Below are 21407 nucleotides of genomic sequence, written 5' to 3'. Positions count from 1 at the left end.
CAAGTCTCTGGAATTGAGAGTGTGGCTACACATTTCAAAACAGTTTAGAACTTATAAACAGATGTGACACAACAGCACATTAATAGGTCTTTGCCCCTAGACCCAGAAGTGTTCACACGTCACATGATGGAGACTAGCTCTAGTAAGGTCTAGAAGGAGGGACGTGTGAGGGGTGACCACCAACGTACACGCTCGGGGAACAAGAGCCTTTCTCACCACGTCCTGGGAGTCCAAAAAGCCCATCATAAATCTGAATCTATAAGAGAACACTTTTTTCCCTCGGCTGTATGTTATTCTTTGTTTCGTTGTATCGCTATAATTTTTAAAAAGCACAGGCGTATCATGAAATCCCGTGCTTTGTAAAAGATTCCATTATAAGAGTAATCATTATTGAAGCTTTTAGCCCAGATGTAATTTCTTACATGTTACAACAAGTTTGGCACGCATTGTGAATTTTAGCCAAGGTTGATAAAGTTCAATAACTTGGCTAACCAACCATGTGTACTACTCATTATAGAAGTAATAAATAGATTCATCAAAATGGACATGAAAAAGCCGTAAGAAAATCAGATGCCATTTCCAGCCTGCCTCATAAAAGCACCTCTTGGACTTTAATATAATTTTATATACAGTTATCACAGCTACCCATCATTCACTACCAGGCATATATAAAACAATCATCCACCCACATTTGCATGCTGAATAAATTCCAGTTGCACAGGTGAATTCTCTACTGTAGAGATCTCAATAGTCACATAAATGCACACATTGCTTATATGTTCAACTTCTAAAAGAATTCACATCAAGTAGAAAGGAATCAGACAGACGTTGCCTACAAATCTCATTTTCCTTAGTGTTACCTTTTGGAGACAGTTTTAGTGGATGTGGGGTTTTTGGTTTGTTTTGTTTTTTCTTTTTTGGTAACACTTTGGTCCAATTATTCTTTTAGCTTATTGATAACTGAAACATTTTGCAGCAAGAAAAGAAAGCCTGATTCAGACAAATGCCGTGGCTGCAAGAAAGAAATCTCAGGACACAGAGCAGAAGAATCTCCTGCGATCAAATCAACAGAACTCCACAGAGCCGAACTCTAATGTCTGAGCAAAGCGTCCTCGGTTGGGATAAACCTTCAGCGACGGCACAGCAGAAATATCCAGATTCTCCCTGCCACGTGTCTCTCAGTTATGCATCTATAAGAAACTCACACGCTGATTCTGATGTTCTTTGTGAAGGAAGCTAAAGCCCACCCTTCTTGGAAAGAGACCTTCCCCTACATCTGGTCAACCTCAGTGGAGCTGGCTAACGTCACGCTGCAAACCAAACATTCAAAGTCAGGGTGCGCTTTTGGCACGCTGTACCGTACCCGCCCACACCCTGAGAGGTAAAGAACTATTCCCGGGCTGTGGCGCACGGATGCCTTTTCCTCCACTCCAGGGGGGGAAGCCTGGGCATACAGTCTGGACCCTCCATTTCCCAGCAAGGCCAGAGTACCGCGGGAGCCAGGTTTGTCTACGCTGTAGGGTCTGTGTTGTTACAGCGTTCGGATTCTTCACGGTGCGGACAACACCTCTGCCACGTGTGCCTCATTTCTGCCCTCTGCCATTCTCGCTGTGCCATCAGCGCTGTAGGTCACCGGAAGCTTCTTTCTGCTTCGCTTTCATGCTCTCTTCTTGATTTTTTTCTCTTGCATAAGTCTTCACAGTAGAATCACTGCATGACAACATTATAAATATCCTCATACCCTCTGGTTCTTTTCATATCTACCATGGGAAAAAAAAATACAACCAAGCTTTCTAAAACCAAAGTTATACTCTTAACAGCAAGGAAAACCTTCCTTGTGTTAATTACAGGCGGCACCTAAATCATCACAATCTTAGCCAAATAATATGAATTTTTAACTCAGCGTAAGCAGAACAGTGTAACAGTCGAGTGCTTTATTTTCCCCAAAAGTCAGCAACTGCCAAATTCTTCCAAGAGCTTAAATGCCATAATGACAGATACTGGTGTACAGAAAGATTAAAGTAAAATACGAAACTAAACAGAGAAGGAAGAGATGAGCCAGAGATGTGCTTTGAATAACAGAGGCAAAGAGAGAGAAAACTCTCATACCAATTGCCACGATGAAGAAAAAAGGTTAGAAGAAACTAAGGAGAGAAGTGTTTAACGTTTCCCAAGAGACATAGGGAATACGTCAAATTCAACAGGCGTTGCATCCACTGTGTGAACAGAGAATAATCTTTGTAACGTCCATACTAATAGTCGCTGCACCGCCCAGCACTAAAAATCTGGTTAAATTTCTCAAGACAGAATTCAGATAGCTATCCAGAAACCCTAGCAATAAGCAGATACTTGTCAAAGGCTCTAAACAAAGCCATCCTGCCAGCATATGGACTCTGAGATCCAATACTAACATTTAGGCAAATAATAAAGTCAACATTGAACAACATTTGCTTTTTTATTTGTCGTAAGACTTAATTCTCCCTGATATTTTTTTCTTTGTCATAAGACTCACTTCTCCCCAACATGAAAACACACACACACACACACACACACACAGAGCCATACAACACAAAGCCACTCTTAAAGGAAACGTTTGAGGAATGTTTTAGAAAGTACATCTGGCTTCCTAATAACCTGCACAAGATCCACAAAGTCTGTTAGGGAGATGGAAGTATTTTATTGATCATAAACTTGAAATCACTGTTTTCTAAAGGGGACAACTCTGTAATATTCCATTCCCTTCCCAGCTCAGCTTAGCCTTGAAGTATATTCACTGCTTTTGTAAGCTAGCGTCCCGGTGGTATGCCTCCTACACAGCATAGTCTGGAATCTTCAGCTGTTCCATCGTTACATTCATCTAAAGCCATGAGGTTTGCTCTTCAGGGGTGAGTTTGAAATTCTTTCACATTCACGTGCCTCTCTATGAACAGTTTAAACAAGAACCCGTGATAGTTAGAGTTTAAAGAAAGTATCCTCTGAACATTACACACTATTAAATTCTTCATCCCAAACAAGACCAGCTTTCTAAATAACTAAAACACACAATCTCGAAGTCACTCCTTGAAGACTGAGTATGCCATTCTAAAATTTAAAAACCCTGAAGTTTAGCTAACTTTTAAGTGTTACGTAATGGGGTGGTGGCGGTGGCGGGGGGGGGGGTGCCTGGGTAGCTCAATTGCTTAAGCGTCTGACTTCAGCTCAGGTCGTGATCTCACAGTTCATGGGTTTGAGCCCCACATCAGGATCTGTGCTGACAGCTCGGAGCCTGGAGCCTGCTTCGGATTCTGTGTGTCCCTCTCTCTCTGCCCCTCCCCCTGATCGCACTCTGTCTCTCAAATATAAATTTTAAAAATGTTTAAAAATAATATTTACATTTTACGTAATAGGTAATAAAAAAAAATTCCAAGCTTGCTTGGAATTTGTAGATCCATATATTACACAAAAAAAATGACCCCTTTCTCTGCAGCCTTGACAAAATATTGAATGCTAAGTTCAAGCTACGACTCTCTATGTGAAGCTCAGTGTTTGCCGCAGCCTCTACAATTTGAGGAGCTACGAGACGGATCGGAGTAAAGAAGAATTATGGCAATTATAAAACCTTGCTCGTCTACACTGTCAGGTTAATAACCGGCATTAGCAGAGCTGAGCCATACCATCAGCAACTTGGGAAACAGAGAGCCCGGGGCTCCAACGCTAAGTGAAAACACTGAGCAAAGCACAGAAGCTAGCAAACGGAGAGCCAGCCAGCAGCGGAAAAGCAATCCATCCGCAAAACAAAACGAGTAAGTACGCCACTCAAACGAACCACCGGTTTTTAGCACGCGATCCGACTGGCGTGCGACTGTTTAGACCGTTAGCATTAAGCACGAACGTCAAAAAACGCAGGACGTGGGGCGCCTGGGTGGCGCAGTCGGTTAAGCGTCCGACTTCAGCCAGGTCACGATCTCGCGGTCCGTGAGTTCGAGCCCCGCGTCGGACTCTGGGCTGATGGCTCAGAACCTGGAGCCTGTTTCCGATTCTGTGTCTCCCTCTCTCTCTGCCCCTCCCCCGTTCATGCTCTGTCTCTCTCTGTCCCAAAAATAAATAAACGTTGAAAAAAAAAAAAAATTAAAAAAAAAAAAAAACGCAGGACGAGCTTTAAAAAACAATCCTAACAGAGCCACACGCTTCTTACCACAAGGCGAGCAATGGCGCTGTGATTCATGTAAATACAGGGTAGGCAACTCCACCTGACCGCAGATCCACACGCTCTGCGAGTGTAAAGCGACTTTTCCCTCACCGCATACCTACTACGGGTTTTGCTTTCTTTTATGGTTGCTCAGAAGGTGCACACGTGGAAATGAAGCTGAAGAAAAATCAGAGACTGATAGGAAGACTTTTATTTTCTTTTTTTTTTTTTTTTTTTGGTTGAGATAGCAAAAGTTCTCTTTACAAGAGATTTGGTAATCATCTGCGATGTCTTCCCAAGAATTAAAAAAAGGGGGCTTTAGTATCTTTACTTTTGAAATACAGATAGAGAAATAGAGAAACAATTAGAAGCTACCTAGAGCCATATGTGTATACAAGGAAATGTGTGGTTAAAAAACAACAACAATTATTCCATAAAGATAAGTTAAATGCTCTCTAGAGCACGAGGATAAAGGTGCTAACATCTCGGTTAGTCTGTAGCTCCTGCAAAGGTCGGCACCTTCTCTGGTTGTACGCTGAAGATTTGGCACCTGGCAATGGAGAGTCAGTATTTTCTGACTGCACAAATGACTGACCGAAGGGTGTTCCTGTCGCCATGAGTGGCCAGTCTACTCTCCTCACAGCCCTCATCACACGCCCGAAACCAGTTCTAAGCTCAAGAATCCACAAGGACGCAGACCGTGTAAAACAGCCCGGCCTAACTGCAGGCAAATGGCCTGCTGGAGGCAACAAAGTCTCAGCCCCTGAGTAATTGTGCTCGGTGGTGGGCACAGGACCCCAGTGTGGCCTGCCCTTCTGATTTGTTGCGAGTCAGGAATCAAGACGACTTTCAAGCAAAATATCCTGATTTCAGCACATTGGCAGGTAAACAACAACAAAACCAAACAAAAAATATGGCAGGCCACTGTACTCTCTGTCCTGGCTGGGGGGCTCTCCTCGTAACTACCTGGCCCCCACGCAGAGAAACGAGCCGGCATAAAAATGTTCCCCTCCCTTAACTACGATCAGGATAGTGACTTCCTCAGCAGCAACACAGGGAAAGCTCCAGACGTTTCTACACCATCCTGCTTCAGACAGGCTCAAACCAGAAGAAATGGGGCATCACAGGGCTGCACCCTAGCTCGGAACACTGAGGCACAACAGACCAGATATTTTTTTTTCTGGAAAGTATCACCCAGCCTGAAGAACTGTTTAGGTAGGGAAGAGGTGGAGTGAGGACAGAAGTGTGTGTTCGATGCTGAAGCTCCAGGCGTTCTTGGGGATATCCCACCCCCTTCTGCGGTGATGCTGAATTACAGCCTCCCCAAAGATGCCCAAGTCCCAATCCCTGGAACCTTTTAGACAAAAAGACTGCCTTCTACGGCCACAAAGACTGCGGATGTGATGAAGATAAGAGCCTTGAGATGGGAGATTATCCTGGAGTACCCAGGCGGGCTCCAAAGAACCAAAAGTGTCATTGGAAGAGGGAGACTGGACTCCTCAAGAGAAGGCGAGGGGACGTGGAAGCAGAAAGTGGGATGGCACAGTGTGAAGGTGGGAGAAGTGACTGCACACCAACGGACATGGACAGCCAGAGGATGGAGTCTCCCCCAGAGCCTCGGAAGGAGCTGGTGCTGCTGATGGCCTCACTGTGGCCAGGGAAAGGGACTTCAGACCTCCAGGAACTGCAAGGGAATGGATCTGTGTCGTTTCAATAAAGCAAACACGTGTGGAACGTGTGAATGACCAGTGCACACATGTGCACTCGGGAAAGTCTAACAGTCCCACAACGGTGACACGGAAACACGACCGGTGTCCCTCCAGTCTCTCCCTGATCAGGCCGACGGGTGCTAAAAGAAACGCCAGGCCTGCAGCAATTACGAGACTTGGTAGAATAAAGGGCCCTCGTGCACAGAGACCGACAGCTCCCCAGTCAGCTTTTCGGGCAGAAAGGACGGTATCCCTTGCCAAAAACCTGACTCCGCTCCCTGACTGAGATGTTTCCCCGTATGGATCTGTTACAGCACTCTCTACCTTGTCAAACACTCAATCCGGTAACTGTACGTGAACCAGGAATTGAAACTTCCTTCACTAATAAAGTTGTAATGGTGTTTTTTTTTTTTTCTTTTTGAATGCATTTGGAATGCAATGCCGATGTCTCCTCCGATAGAAGCTTCTCCAATTCAGCTGCTGTATTAGAAGCCACGCGGCTGCCTTGGCCAAACACAGCCATGCAGAGAAACTGAAGGCAGTCGGAAGACACATCGAAAGATGCGAAAAGTTTTGAGATTTCCTCCTTGCAGGCATTGGGGGCTGACAGAGCAGAGGCTGCCCATTTGAAAGGGATTGATTATTTTCATTTGTTCAGTTCACATGATCACCAGGAAAACGGTTTCCAGAATCAAGACGTTGCTGGCAATTTCATTGATGTCATGTGAGCAACCAGCACCCAGCTCACTCTTGCCTCTACAGAGTGGCCGTGAGCAGGGGGGGAGCGGCCTGAGCAGCTGGAGCTTAAGGAACCAGGAAGGAAAGCTTACTGTCCAATGACAGACATCTCCACCGAGGAAAGAAACCTCAACACCAGTGGAGCCCATGGCCATTCTGCCTCTGCAGAGAGTTCCTTCTTGTCATCCCAGATTTCTGAGTATCTGCCGCCTCTGGAGGGACAGGCTCCAGTAAGACTTTCGGGTCCTTACCACCAAAGCGACTGCCAAATGCACAATAAAGTCACTTGAAATCAGGTTACCTTTCTGAACCGGGAGGGGATACCTGCAGAAACCTCTCAGCACATCCCAACAAAACGTCAAGACATGCTCTATTAGCCCACCCATTACAGAATTAAATTACTCTCTTCCTCCTCCTCCGCCTCCCTCCAAACCTAGAGCCTCCTTCTCCTGCAGGCGCCTCTTCTCTGACCACTATTGGGATTATTTTTCCACACCCGCAATCGTACGGTACTGTTCCTTTGCCCATTGCCTTCTAGCCGATCCTTACAAAGTAGGTGACAGCAGCAACAATTATTGTCTCGATTTGACAAATGAGGAAAAGTAAGGCTCAAAATAGTTAAGTGGCTCGCCTTACGCTAATGACAACCTGTGTCACGGGCCAGTTCTCATCCTGACATGTCCCCAGGAGTCTCCAATTCCTGCTTAAGTGCCGATAAAACTCTACTCAAACACCGATACGGTGTTTGGTCTGATCACGTACACGGGATGGCAAGGTTGGACATTTGCGCAGAATACACCGGGCCGTCCTGGAAACCCTCCCAAAAGCAAGTGAGCAAGCAGTCTCGCTCCATGCCCTCCATACGAAACGTGCACTCGCTCCACGTTGCATGCTGTTCCTTGCTTTTCACCCCCAAGCTGAATAGATCATTTTCCTTCACTGCAACAAAAATACCTATTCTCTCTTTTTTTTTTTTTTTTTTTTTTTCCTTTTCACTGGATACATTTTTTTTCTGGATGAAGCTATCTGACCTCCAACCAAAAAATCCCTAAAAGGTTTCCTTTCACACTAAAGACAAGTCAATGCCTAAAACGGTTATTTAGAAAGGTCATTTCAGGACAAACTCACAGATACTAAGGCAGCCTTTTGAGGATCCAAGAACCAGGAAGCTAGGAAAATACCAAACTAATTTCAGTAACCCGATCGCCTTGCCTCCCATTCCCAAAATGCCTGCAGTCTACTAAGCGCCTGCAATGTTGAGCAGACAAATCCCTGGGCACTCTGATGTTCCCATCTTTAAAAACTTTGCAAAATAGGAATGCCGGCTGTGTTTCATAGATGTGGAACAAGAGTTCAGAGAAGGGAAGTAACTTGCCCCAAGACACTCAGATGGGACGTGGTGAGGCCCGGTTTTGAAACTAGGTCACGTCTGCTTCCTGAGCCAGTATTTCTTCTCATGCACCCTGCTGCCTCTCCAGATAGAAACTCGCTACCTATCAAGCTTCCCCTGCCTGTCAGCAGAGCTATTTTCAGCAGTGGTACAATTTCACCACGAGGGAGCCAGGCTCATCAAATGAGATAATGCACAGAAAAGCTCTGAAGAGTTGTAACCATCGTTAATAGAAGATCTGGGGGGACATTCACAACACCAAAATAACCAAATGTCGCCCGTGGTGTCACCTTGGGACTCAACCACTGCCGTTAAGTGACCAAGTCGGAATCTTCTGGGGGGGGGGGTCCCTCCTTAAAAGCAGGCATTAAGCGGCAGTGCCCATGATTTGAGTTGTAGCTGGTGTAACAGACAAGACAGACACTCAAAAGTTTTTACCAAAGCAAACAGGAGTTAGGCCAACTTCTTCCTCATGATTTTTCTCTTGATTGCAAGATTGAACGTGTGCTTAAAGTAATAGACACTTTCAGATAAATTAGCTTCTCACGGAAAGGGACATTTTGAATATTAAATTATACCACATGAATGAAGCAATCAATTAGCAATCGATACATACCCAATGGTCACGAACATCAGATGAAAAGGCAATTCATAAAAGAATAAACATAAATGGCCAAATGCAGAGCTGATCGATCTAACTAATAATCAGAGATATGCAAATTCAACCGAGACTTTAAAAAAGAAAAGCTAATCTCCAAGGTTGGCAAGGACACAGGGCAAACGCACATTTCAAATTAGCACAGTTTTCCAAGGGCTGTGGTTTGATCAAAAACCAGTGGAGACGGTAAGGTTAGGGAACGAATCCCTTGATTGGACAATTCCACTTCCGGAAAATAAAACTGCAGAGTAGCCCCGGACGGGTACAAACATTTCATTACAAGACGTTCGTCTCCTTTCAGTGGCATCACCAAAAGCTTTTGAAATCCACCCAAATGTGCCACAGTGAGAGAATGAGAAGAACCATATAAGAAAACACGACACAGTGACTTAAAATGTTGTCAGATATTTAACAGCAGGGAAAGATGGTCAGGTTCCATGGTTCAACAGAAAAATCACAAAACAAGGGGAGGGGAAAAATGCTCAGAATCCCACATGCTGAATATGAACAACTATTTCTGGCTGGGAAGAACTTGGGGTGATCCTTTGATCCTTTTTCCTTATCTGCATCTTTTTATGTTTACTCATCCGCACTTTCTAAGTTTTCCATAAGGGATTTAAACCGATAACAAAGGATTGTAAAGGACTTAAACGTGAAGGCATACGAAGCTACTCTAGCCTGACACCTGGCATATGGACAAGCTTGACTGACGCCAGCTCTTGCCCCCCCGTAAGTCTCCCCCGATCCCCAGTTTACAGCACCGAGGAGGAACCAGCACCCGGGCTGGCGCAGAGCGGGCTTTCACAGACTTGTTAAAATAAAAGTGTCGGGGGCACCTGGGTGGCTCAGTCTGTTAAGCGTCCGACTTCGGCTCAGGTCATGATCTCGCGGCTTGCGGGCTCGAGCCCCGCGTCGGGCTCTGTGCTGACAGCTTGGAGCCTGAAGCCTCTTCAGATGCTGTGTCTTTCTCTCTCTCTCTGCCCCTCCCCCACTCACACTCTGTCTCTCTCTGTCCCTCAAAAATAAATAACATTAAAATAAATGTGTTGACTTCGGACTGGGTGAGCTGCCTAAGAAGAGCTTGGTCGGGACTGTGCTCCCGTCCTTGGGACACAGAGGCAGCAAGCAGCATGGAGAGGGCCCGGGGCACGAGGTCAGGAGCTCTCCACTCCAGCCCCCCCAGCCCCATTAACTCAGGGGCTGTGTGACCTGGGGCAAGTCACCTCACCTCTCTGTTTTTGTTCAGACTCGTTTCAAGACGGCTGTGCGCCCTGGGGTGAGAATTAAATAAGACATGTGTTGAAGCCTTGTGAATTCTAAAGGGCTATGGATAGGAGATGATATGACAGTAATCAACAAATGCTAATCTGGAATAATTAAGTACATTTTACAGGTAAGGGTGAAAACGAAACATACTGCACTACTGTTCCCCTCCATTTCCGTGCAACTACACAAGAAACTGCTTTGACCGTGATTTTGTTCCCCTTTGCAGGAGAGAGCGCGTTCACAGGAAAGGCCTCGCTCCATCTGCCTTGCCAGTGTGTCCCCAACCCTAGGGAAATTATAAAGAGCACTGAAACATGAGCTTCCTCGCCCGCCCCGCCCCACGTCACGCACACAAACTCTCTCTCCCCTTCTCTCCTGCTCTTGACCGCATGAGCGCACAGTCTCACGTCTCGCCTCGGGGTCCACTGAGGAAACCTTGACTTGCTTTCGGAGACAGCACGATGGCAATCGGGCTTCGAGCAAGGCTCCGGAACACCACGCAGCACAGCCTGCTGAACGAGTCACTCACCGATTCGAAACAGTTAGATCCCAAGTAAGTGTGTCACACGGCTACTTAACGTAGGAGGACACTTCCTCTTCACCTCCTTTAGTTGGGCTGATACAGACCGGCCATCCCATGCGATGTAGTGCCGTCTACGAAGCCCGAGGAGGACACATGTAGGCCAGAAACTCCTGCCTTTGCAATTTCGATCAACCTGCCGAAGGCTTCACTTAAGACAGCTTTGCAAGAAGGCCTACCGGCCACCCCAAACGTTATTCTGGAAAAGGCCGAGGACGTAGGTCTGAAGAGCACAGCGTAGGCGCTGCACCAAGCGCAGGAAAGGACGTGGGCCACGTCAGACTAAACAAGCCAGGACCCAGGGCGTTTCAACGGCCAGCACACCGTTGATCACAATATCTGTAATAATTCCCAGAATAACCATCTAGTTGTGACAATTTTTATTTCATAAAAAAACAGACGCATCTGTGTACGAACGACCGAAATAGCTTTCCTCCAGTGAAAACGTTCTGGGGTGTTACAAGTGTATTCACAATGCTTTCCCGTCTCCATCGTCTTTAGGAGAGAAAAAGTAAGCTGCTGAGAAAAAGAATGGTACAAATAAAAAGTAATGTAACGTAGTGTACTCGTTCTGTCCCCATTTGAAATTTGAAAATAAGCAGTTTCGTGAAGCCAAAAGTGTTTCCTTTCCTGGGCCAAATTTCTGTTTGAGAACCGAAGCATGCAATTAATGGGTTGCCTCAAACTCTAGTTAGGGAGCCAAAATAAAAATCACACTCCTTAAGATCTTGTACACACACGGCCCTGGCTACTTGCTTCACGTTAAGTATTTGGTTTCATATGGCCTCTCTTATTTAAGAAACATACACTGGATCCAAAAGGACATAGTTTCTACTAGCACAAAAACATATCATTAATAAACAGTTTAATTACAAATAAATTATATAATACTGCATAAGGCTGAGGTGGCAGGGGCAAGGAAACTCTATGTTCTTAGAAAAAATTCTAAGATCACCAAGGCATTCTAAATGAACCTTAAACAGAGGCATTAATATTTAAATATTACAATTTCTACTTAGGAAAAAAAAAAATCACATTATTGATAGGCCAGCACACTCAAAACCAATAATGTCGCAAAAACACATGCCCTTGTGTAATCTGGCAGAACAGGGCTGCTCCTTGAACACAATGGACCTTTTTATTAAATGGACCTCTTCATCCTTGGCATTTTATACAAAAAAACAAAACCCAGAAAAAAAAAGGGGGGGAGAAAAGGAAAAAGAAACAAACATGACACCAGGAACAGTCTTCAGTTTGAACTCTTTCACCGAGAAGTACAGGGACTAAAAGATATGTTAGGAAACTAAAAGGCATTATTTAACAAAAATGAAAGCAAGACCAGCTGAGGAGGAAAACTATATTCAGCAGCCACCGACTGCTTTTGTTTACCGGTATCAAAGAGCAACAGAGCCCTCTAGTGGAGGAAAGACAGAACTGTATGAAGACCTTTCTCTTCCAGGCTAATTTATTCCAGAAAATATGCACAACACTCTCTCCAGAACAATCACTATGTCACTGTAGTATGGAAAACCAAAAGATCTGAATACTTAAACTGGGTATTATGTGAAATGATTTCCAAAGTTTCAAACTTTGTAGAACACCTGCAACCTCAAATCAGGGTAGAAATCCTATTTTTTAAATATTTGCTTTAGGTTATGATTGTGAACCATTCTGTCATTGAACAATAACTCATATGACCCTCTCTTGTTATAATGGCACTGAAACAAATGATTGAAAATCTAAACCTACATGCAAGTATGAAATTCCACTCTTAGATGACAAAAGAGTTTGGGATCTACAAAAAAAAATATGTACCCCAACTTACACATAATTTATATGTTATTATATGTTTATATATACTTAAATATCCTTTGTATATTACCAATTATGAGATGAGGCTCATTAGAATATCTCAATTGGTCTCTTCCTTTAGATATATAGCTTTCTTAAGATTTCCACATACTGTGAGCTAGATCATGTGATCTCCGTGGACATTCAGTGTCTAAGAATATTTCAGCGTAAAATGGTCATTTAATCCATAAGGTACTAATTCTCAATTTTATGTGATATCATTCAGGCACTTTTTTTTAATATTGCCAAAAATCTCAAAATGGTTTTGGAACAAAATAATTTTAAAGCCTTTTTACTTAATATACAGGTATATTTTAGCATAAAAGAAAAGCGGTCACAAAAGTTTTTCATTTAAAATGAGAGCTTAAATTTCTAAAAGGTTATTTAGATCATTTCAGAAATTATCTCTCTCCAAATGAGCACCAGTTTCTTAAAAAGAAGATAAATGCCAAGATCCCACTATTCTGAGTCGTACTGACAGTCGGGAAAGGAAAGGAGGCATTTCAGCCTCCCAAGTGCAATGACAATGACCCTGTACGAGTACATTCTGACAAAGAAAATGACTCCCAAGTTAGTCTCAGGCCTTGGATTTATGGGAGCTTTGGGAATAACTGGGGGGCAAAAAAAGTAAACGTATGGTTTAGGACAGAAGGCAAAATTTAGTAACACTAAGGTGTGGAAAAGAGAGCAAAGAACTGAAGGCATAAAAGAAGTTAGTCCAGTTCCTAAAGGTGAAGTGTAGGTGTAAAATCCTCAGAATACACTTCTGTACGTGAAGAAGATACTTTGCCTGTATTACTGTCGAACTGGTAGAATTTATACTAGATACGAATTCATCATGGAGGTGACCAGAGGGATAGAAGAACACGGCAACTATGCTTTGCACCATAATTTCAACACATGATTTAGGAACAGGACCCCAAGTTTTAAAATACGGGCTCTCAAAAGCCAAAACGATCAATTTCAATGTCATACTCTAATGTCATTTTGGGATTCCTACATGAAAATCTGATACCTTCATTTTGTTTTAGGAGAACAAATTTAGGGGGGATTTTCACAGCTTGAGCATACCCATTATCTCAAAATGGATCAATTTCGTTATTTCAATAAATACACATCATCAGAATCCCTGTAATAAAACACAGGGAGGTGATTATATAACATAAATACCAACAGAAAGTGAAGCGTAAGTCCTAAAACACACTTCACTGTATATACCAAGGTGGCCAGCTAGTATTTCTTCAAAGAACAAAAGTTTTATTCCTGGTGATGAGTTCTGCGGCTCACAAATCGAAAGCAGACCAGGCTACCCTAGATCTAAAGTCACGACATCTGATGCAGCCCAATGTTATGAAGGTTCAAAGGTTCAAAAGGTCAAAGGAACTTTTCAACTTGAATCAACTCCAGAAGGGATTGAAAAATCAAATTTAAACTAGTGGCGGTTTAAGGCCGCAAGGAGAAACTTTCAGCATCATCGCCAATGAACATCACACTGAAAGTACCTCGTTTGCTCATAGTTGTGACTAGTTTTTAAGTGGACATCTGACAAAATCTGGTCTCACTCCTTAAACGTGATCGTGCTGCCTGCTCGTGGCAACAGAGTGCGCGAGTCCCAACAAAAGCCCCTGCTAACGGGAGACCGTCAACAGGGAGGGCGCTGTCCCACACTGGGCGCTCAGCGAACCCCTCACTGGAAGAACCCTGCCTCTGACGGGCACGTGTCAGCCCGCAGATCCGAGAAGGTGGCACTTCGGACGGAACCATTTACACGCAGAGCCGAATCAGGGCGACTGACAGGTTGAGTCTAGAAAAGCAGCGATGGGGTCCTCCAGGGTGGGAAATCCTAGCCTAACACATCCCCTCTCCCGAGATTCCCGGTGAGGTGTGTATTTAACGATCACCGTTAAATGGCGGCAGCCATGTCCACTCAGCTTTACCAAATCGAAGCCAGCAAACAAGTCACTAGATCCAGAGAGTCGCCACTCAGCCGACCCTCCCTGCTCAGCGCCATGCCGAACACAAACGGAAAGCAGTTCCTCCCCCGTGTCTACTGCTTAGCGGTCGCGACTGTGGGGTTCCAGGCCTCTTGGTTTGCTAGAAGAAGCTCTGGGTGAAGAGATGGCTTCCCCCGGGGCACTGAGAGGCTGATCTCCACAGAGAGGGGTCCAAGCTACAGCTCTCAATCTACAAAGGTCTTCAGGTTCAGAACGCTGGTTGGACAAAGGTCAAGGAGAGAAGAGCGTTAGTTTCTGAGGAGACCGCTTCCAAATGCTGCGAACGCTCGCAGCTCCCTAAAAAAGGGGACAGAGCTGAAGCCGGGGGTGCAAGCCACGGGCGGGATGTCCCCAGCAGTTACACACAGTGAGCGGGCATCAATTTATCTATATTTTATCTAAACTGTGGCTAATTTAGAGAATGTTGGGGTGACATCATGTTAAAGGGATTACCATCATTTAATGCAGGTGGCAAACTCTCTCTGTAAAGGACCAGAGAGTAAATATTTCAGGCTTTGCAAAGCCATATGGTCTCTACCGTGATTACTCAGTTTTGCTGATAACACGAAAACAGCCACAGACAAAATGGAAACCAACGGGAGTGGCCGTGTTCCAATAAAACTTAACTTACAAAAATCAGACACCAATGAGACTTAACCCACCAGCCAGGGTCTGCCAACCCCGAGTCTAGAGAGCTGAACTGCATCAGCAGCAATGCCTGGTTACAGACGTGAAGTGTGAAAACGAAGATTTCAAGAACGCGTAATGCTTTGCGCCGACATCTCTTCAGAATCCTTCTATCTCCCAGAATCATTCTGATCTTTTTGAGCTGAATTAAGTGGGAATCCCTCCAAATGCCTTACTTAGTACTACAAACTATTGAAAATTTGAAAAACTCTAAATATAGGTCTGTATCACTCACAGCCAGAGGAGGAAGACAATCACACAAAATCTGCTAAGAGGCCGCTTCAAGGTGGGCAGGCTCCCAGTGCCTCACTGAAGTTCATCAAGGAGAGGTGTCCCCTCTTACCTCCTGACCATCCCTGCCCATCAGAGAGAGCGAGCCTCACCGAGAGCAAATTCCAACAAGGCAATGCCTTGTGGAGAATTTTAAAAATATAAAAAATAAACAGTCACTGGAAATACCAGGTTGGTAAATCAGCATTTACAAAGCAAATTGGGTTACCTATGTTTTTAGTCAAGGAGTCACCTCTCCCAAAATAAACACTGCTCTGCTGCGTTCCAGCTCACACTACTCCAAAGAGAACAGACATCCACAAGGGTAAAGGCTGGACAGTTAATGCACAGAAGGCAGGCTCCAAATTTCGACAAGAGGAAAGTGAACGCCAACACCATTAAAGCTCTGATGGAAGATGGTTCCGGAATGCCCACAAGTCTGGGAAATGAAGATGCTCAATTCACCCCGCATTCAGTTATTTCATTTGAAAAGTGGTGATAGCAATTTATAAATTGACATGTTTCACAGTTCAGGAGAAGGAAGGACTTTATCTAGAAGCCACAGCCTACTTGGGCAAGGACGCTTTCTAAGGCAGCCACGCGGGATACAAAAGCGAACTTAGGGATGATGAAAAGCCACGAGCCTCTCTTCAGCCTCTTTTCTTTAAGCCTGAAACCACTGCTGCCGAGGGAAGGTTATTTGCAAGGATTTGATTGCTCGGAATTTTCAGTGCGATATTATTTCAAAAACTAAGCATAAAAACCTTTAGCGCCACCTGGACCTAAGCTTCCCAAGAGTGGAGAAGAGAGGGGCTGAGGTGTCGGCACTAAAGGCAATTTCCGAGGGGTGGCTGGAGCTAGAGAAGAAGCTGGGGGGAGGAGGGTGTTTGAATAGGAAGGGCTGGTCACCCCAAGGCCCTCCCAGCACTCCTTCCACTCTGAGCTTTAGGATTCGCCACCTCTGCTAACTGGACCACAGGCACCTGCCTGCAGTGTCCACCAAGTGGATTATGGACATCAGAGAGGAAGAGTCTTCAAGAGGTTCAAGGTCCATTCTAACGAACACCACATTCACTCTCACTGCTGCAGAATCCCCTCCTTTACGATGGTTAAAGATCCATCGAAACACAGCTCTTGGTGTACTGTGAACCAACTCAACTAGTCCTGGATCACAATCTTTGATGCTTTCGATGCTGCAAATCCTTGGTGGAGATTAGCCATACCCAACGGTCTGCTATCTGACGTCAGACAGAACAAAGTTTGAACTCTCGCACGGAAAATAGCCAGTAGTCACGTACCTTACTGATGAAAGGAAAAAACTGTCTAGCCAGAAGAGTAAAGGAGTAAGATATTTTAGTTTCCTGGTTAACGGAGTGTTAAATAAAAAAAAAAGAGGTTTTACTTAACTCCTTAAGCACTGATTTTTTTCTTAATTATTCCACACCATGTTGGTCCACACCTTCACATAAGAACAGTCAAGGCAATCAACACAACATATTGCTTCTTGGGTGACTGAGGATCCAGCCATTATTTTTAGCACAGCATCATCATCAGTTTCCACATCAATGATGATTACATAGAATTCACCCCAATACAGAAGTTTGGAAGATATGCTGAGCCTACGATGAGGTCTGAGAGTTGATTTTAAATAAATTCCCTTTCAATTTTTAAAAATTCCATTTGCCTCTTTGCCTTCATAGACAAGCATAGTCAAGACTTCGGCTCTGGGACTATCGCCTGCTCGACTGTACAGAACGTATCTTCACCTCCCGCGCTCCCCCTGATGCTGCCGGGGGGTGTCTGCGGAGGTTCAAGAAGGAGTAACTGAAAATCAAGAAGGACAGAGCAAGGAGACAATGGAGGAGGTGCACAAAGGGTGAGAAGACAAAGCTTAAGAAAGAGGTGGCCAACGAGGCGGGGGTGGGAGGGCGTGAGGGGCCAAAGGGCAGAGAGAACTTGCCAGAAGACATCCAAAGGTAATTCTATGTTGTATCTGCGTCCATCAACCTGAGGATGCAAATCCTTACTCAGAGCGGTTTCGTTCTTACAGGTACATGCACTGATGTTGGTGGATCAAAACAAAGTAAGGATAAAATCACGTGGAAAGTTCCTGTACAAGCCTCTGCTCTGCCACGGTTCCTTCCGGCAGCCCCTGATCCTAAGGAAGGACACCCTCTGGAGCCATCTACCTATGACGTCACTGCAGTTGAGAGGGTTAATCCAGAGGTTAAGACAAGGACTAATTCCCCAGCTTCACAGAGGAACAAGATCCTGTTCCCAAAGGAACTCAGTGACCAGCTGAACCCTGCAGCAACCTTTCTCTCCCTATTTCATTACCAGTCAATTCTGGTTTCAAAAACCCAGGTAGCTGAAATGTGTCCTCACACCACACAGACCGGGTCGGGAGCCCTCGCACGGAACGGGCTGTCTCCAGTCCTTCAAAACCCAAATGGCCACCACCTTGTGCTGAGTGTCCAGCCCTCAGAGAATTCACGGCCGACCCCCCCCCCCCCGCCCCGCCCCCGGCAGCCCCCAGCAGTCCCCAGCAGCCTTGCATGAGAACAGTGCGGTTTAAAAAGAGGCCAGCGTCTTCACAGAACGATAGCAGAAAAGGCTATCAACACATTTTTAAATTAGATAACCACTACGAAAGATTTCATTACGGTTAAAATTTAAGGGACAAAAAAATAACAACAACGACCGTAAGGTATGGCCTACCTATGCCTGAATTGGCTCCGGTGACCACAACCACTTGGCCAGTGAAATCCCGGCCCTGGAGGATCTCCATGGCGGTGGTGCTGCTGTCATATCTCTGTCTGCTGGTCGGCTTTGTAGGATTATCGTCCACAGTGAACGCCAGTCTTGGGTCCAAATAGGTGGTTCTTTTATTTATATGGCTGCAAAGGAGAAAGCAGCGAACCCAGGCATTTATAAACATGAGATAATCTTATAGTTTGGACTAGGCAAACCCCATTTTTCATGTACTAAAAAGGCTTATTCTTAACCCTGGAAAGAGCTGGCATCCATTTAAGTCTGTCTTCTGGCCTCCAGAAGGATTACATTCCTGCCTGGAAAGATAATCATCAAATCCGTTTCTTCGGAACTGCCTGTAAGATACGCTGCAGCATACAGAAAGCACTGTCTTGTATCCTAAGATCTCAAAAAAGGAGGCAGCTTTGGGATTTTCTTCTTTTTTTAATTCATGTAAATGTGGCTGTAAGATCTGTCAGCCACTCTTTTCCATTGATTTCAGTGAAATCTCTGAACCCTGTGCAAGGGCAGAGAGGGAGAAATCTCAAAATGATATTTAAAAAAAAAATAGTGTGAACATTCTGAAGTTGTAATGATTTTCATTTTAAGACCATATTCATACCTCCTTCAAGCACTATAGTTGTGATCTGGCTTTGAGCTAAGTCTTATAGACACAAAATTAAAATACATTGGTACACATGGATTACTAGGTTACTCCTATGTAACAGATTTATTTCTTTACATTTTAAATGTACTCTCTCCGATCGGAGACAAAACACCTCAAAATATCTTAAAAACCATTAAGAACTAACTCTCCTGAATAGATGAGATTTTGTGACTTAAAGTTTACTTGTACTATGTGTGTGCGCTTAAAACGATATAGTTGGGGCGCCTGGGTGGCGCAGTCGGTTAAGCGTCCGACTTCAGCCAGGTCCCGATCTCGCGGTCCGTGAGTTCGAGCCCCGCGTCGGGCTCTGGGCTGATGGCTCAGAGCCTGGAGCCTGTTTCCGATTCTGTGTCTCCCTCTCTCTCTGCCCCTCCCCCGTTCATGCTCTGTCTCTCTCTGTCCCAAAAATAAATAAACGTTGAAAAAAAAAATTTTTTTTTTAAAAATAAAAAAAAAATAAATAAAACGATATAGTTTAAAAATCTATGGGGTGCCTGGGTGGCTCAGTCAGTTATGCGTCTGATGTTGGCTCAGGTCATGATCTCACAGTTCGTGAGTTCGAGCCCCACGACGGGCTCTGTGCTGACAGCTCAGAGCCGGAGCCTGCTTCGGATTCTGTCTCCCTCTCTCTCTGCCTCTCCTCCACTCGCTCTCCTTCTCTCTCTCAAAAATAAACATTAAAAAAAAATGTTTTTGTTTTTTTTTTAAAGATTTTTATTTATTTATTTTTTTTTATAATATATGAAATTTATTGTCCAAATTGGTTTCCATAAGACACCCAGTGCTCATCCCAAAAGGTGCCCTCCTCAATACCCATCACCCACCCTCTCCTCCCTCCCACCCCCCATCAACCCTCAGTTTGTTCTCAGTTTTTAACGGTCTCTTATGCTTTGGTGAAAAAAAATGTTTTTTAATCTATACTTATCACCCTATAAGTAGAGACAGCCAAGACGAAGCCAACTTTCATTTTACTTATAACCAGAGCTGCCGCAGAGGCATTTGGATGGGCACAGTGTGAGAGGCCACAACGTGCTTAAGGGCCACCAGCCGGGGCCACATGTATACACCTCTCCCGGCTCCTCCCAGACTTCCCTTTGGAAGCCTGAGAGAAGCCAGGGTGAAAGCATGTGCACCATGGGAAGGGGCCTGGGCTTTCCGCCCCATGCCCAACCCCAGCACAGGTTGTGGACATCATACCAGCACGTCACGGTAACAGGCTCAGAGGAAAGGGGCCAAGGAACTACCCAGGAATTCAACAACATCAATGCTCAGGAGATAATATAAGTCACAATATCTCTGTAAAAAATAATAATAATAATAAGACTCCATGGCCATTAAGCACCACTGTCTTGAAAAATATATATATGAGAAAGTGCTCACAAGATATTACATGGGAATAAAACAGGTTACTGAATAATTCACACAGTACACTCCCTACTTTTTTCTAGTTTAAGGAAAGCATGTGTATAGAAACCAGACTTGGAGAATAAATCAAAAAATTGTTAAAAGTAGTTATTCCTACTGATAAGATTAGTTATATATACTACATGTTTTTCTATATTCAAGGTACATTACTTTCACAACTAAAAATTCCTACTGTGAAGCAAAACAAGGGGCGCCTGGGTGGCTCAGTCGGCTGAACATCTGCCTCTTGATCTCGGCGCAGGCCAGGATCTCACAGTAAGATCAAGCCCCACAAGCCCCACGTCAGGCTCGGGGCATCAGCGTGCATCCTGCTTGGCAATCCCTCTCCCTCTCTCTCTGACACACACACACGCGTGTGTGCACGATCTCTAAATAAACAAGTACGCCTTAAAAGAAAAGAAAAATGACTGAGAATAGTTTCTATACAGCCACTTACTCGACAAAAAAAACTTGTCCGTTCTCATCGGTCTCTTGCTCCCATCCATACGGCAAGTCTGAAACACAGGAAGGCTGGCAGGTCTGTGCGCGGCAGGGGTAGGGTGAACGGACACGCGGGCCAGGGTCCGGAGGCGCCACACCCTCCCACCCCCACCCCGAAGCCTGGCCCACCGACGAGCAGCCACGCTGGGCCACACTCAGGCCGCGTGGCCGTTCCAGAAAGCCCAAGAGAGATCACCCTCGCCAGCCCACCCCACTCTCATCGCCTACTCCACCCCGTCCCGCGAGCTCCTCCGAGCAAGGAAAGAACCTTCGAGGAATGAGAGCGGCCTGTCACCCCTCTGACCGTGACAGTTCTCCTAGGTCATTTATGCTTTGAATACAAGGTTCTTCGCTCTATGAGAACAACATACGGACCTCCCGCTATTCGTTTTCTTTTTCCAGTTTTCGGGTGTTCCCACTGGGTCTTCTCTTCAGTGTGACTGTGAAGAAAAAAAAAGTTAAAAATCCACAAAAAACAGTAAGTAAAGGGTTACACTTCTAAAACTTAATAAGCTGCATTAACTTTTTTTTTCCCCTCCCAAACAATACTGTCTCTCAAGAGTAGTAAAGCCAGAGTTCAGAAAAGAAATACTCAGAGCATAAATGTTACTGCTTGCACCAGATCCAATTCCCTGGGTGGGGAAGAGCAGCAGCCAGAGGAAACCTCCGGAAAGAACGGCGCTGTGAGCTGCTCCAGAGGAGGGGAAGGGCAGTGGGAGCAGGTGTGGGTCAACCCCAGGAAGCTCACTCAGTGAAGCCCTCAGAGCGTCACA

General features: G+C 45.0%; 1 protein-coding gene across 2 annotated transcripts in view; it reads right to left on the bottom strand.

Moving 5' to 3' along the window:
* WWOX (WW domain containing oxidoreductase) overlaps positions 1-21407 on the bottom strand; it is a 979671-nt gene that overhangs the window by 952337 nt on the left and 5927 nt on the right. For both annotated transcript variants that reach the window (XM_045439817.1, XM_045439818.1), the window contains exons 2-4: positions 21010-21074; positions 20591-20648; positions 18030-18208 (exon numbers count right to left, since the gene is read on the bottom strand). In XM_045439817.1, the coding sequence (XP_045295773.1) occupies positions 18030-18208; positions 20591-20648; positions 21010-21074 (302 nt within the window). The remainder of the gene's footprint in view (positions 1-18029; positions 18209-20590; positions 20649-21009; positions 21075-21407) is intronic.

Source organism: Leopardus geoffroyi, chromosome E2 (assembly GCF_018350155.1).
Source record: "Leopardus geoffroyi isolate Oge1 chromosome E2, O.geoffroyi_Oge1_pat1.0, whole genome shotgun sequence".
Classification (NCBI taxonomy): domain Eukaryota; kingdom Metazoa; phylum Chordata; class Mammalia; order Carnivora; family Felidae; genus Leopardus; species Leopardus geoffroyi.
Note: the sequence above shows the minus strand (reverse complement) of the source record. Positions and strands in the feature narration are given on the sequence as shown.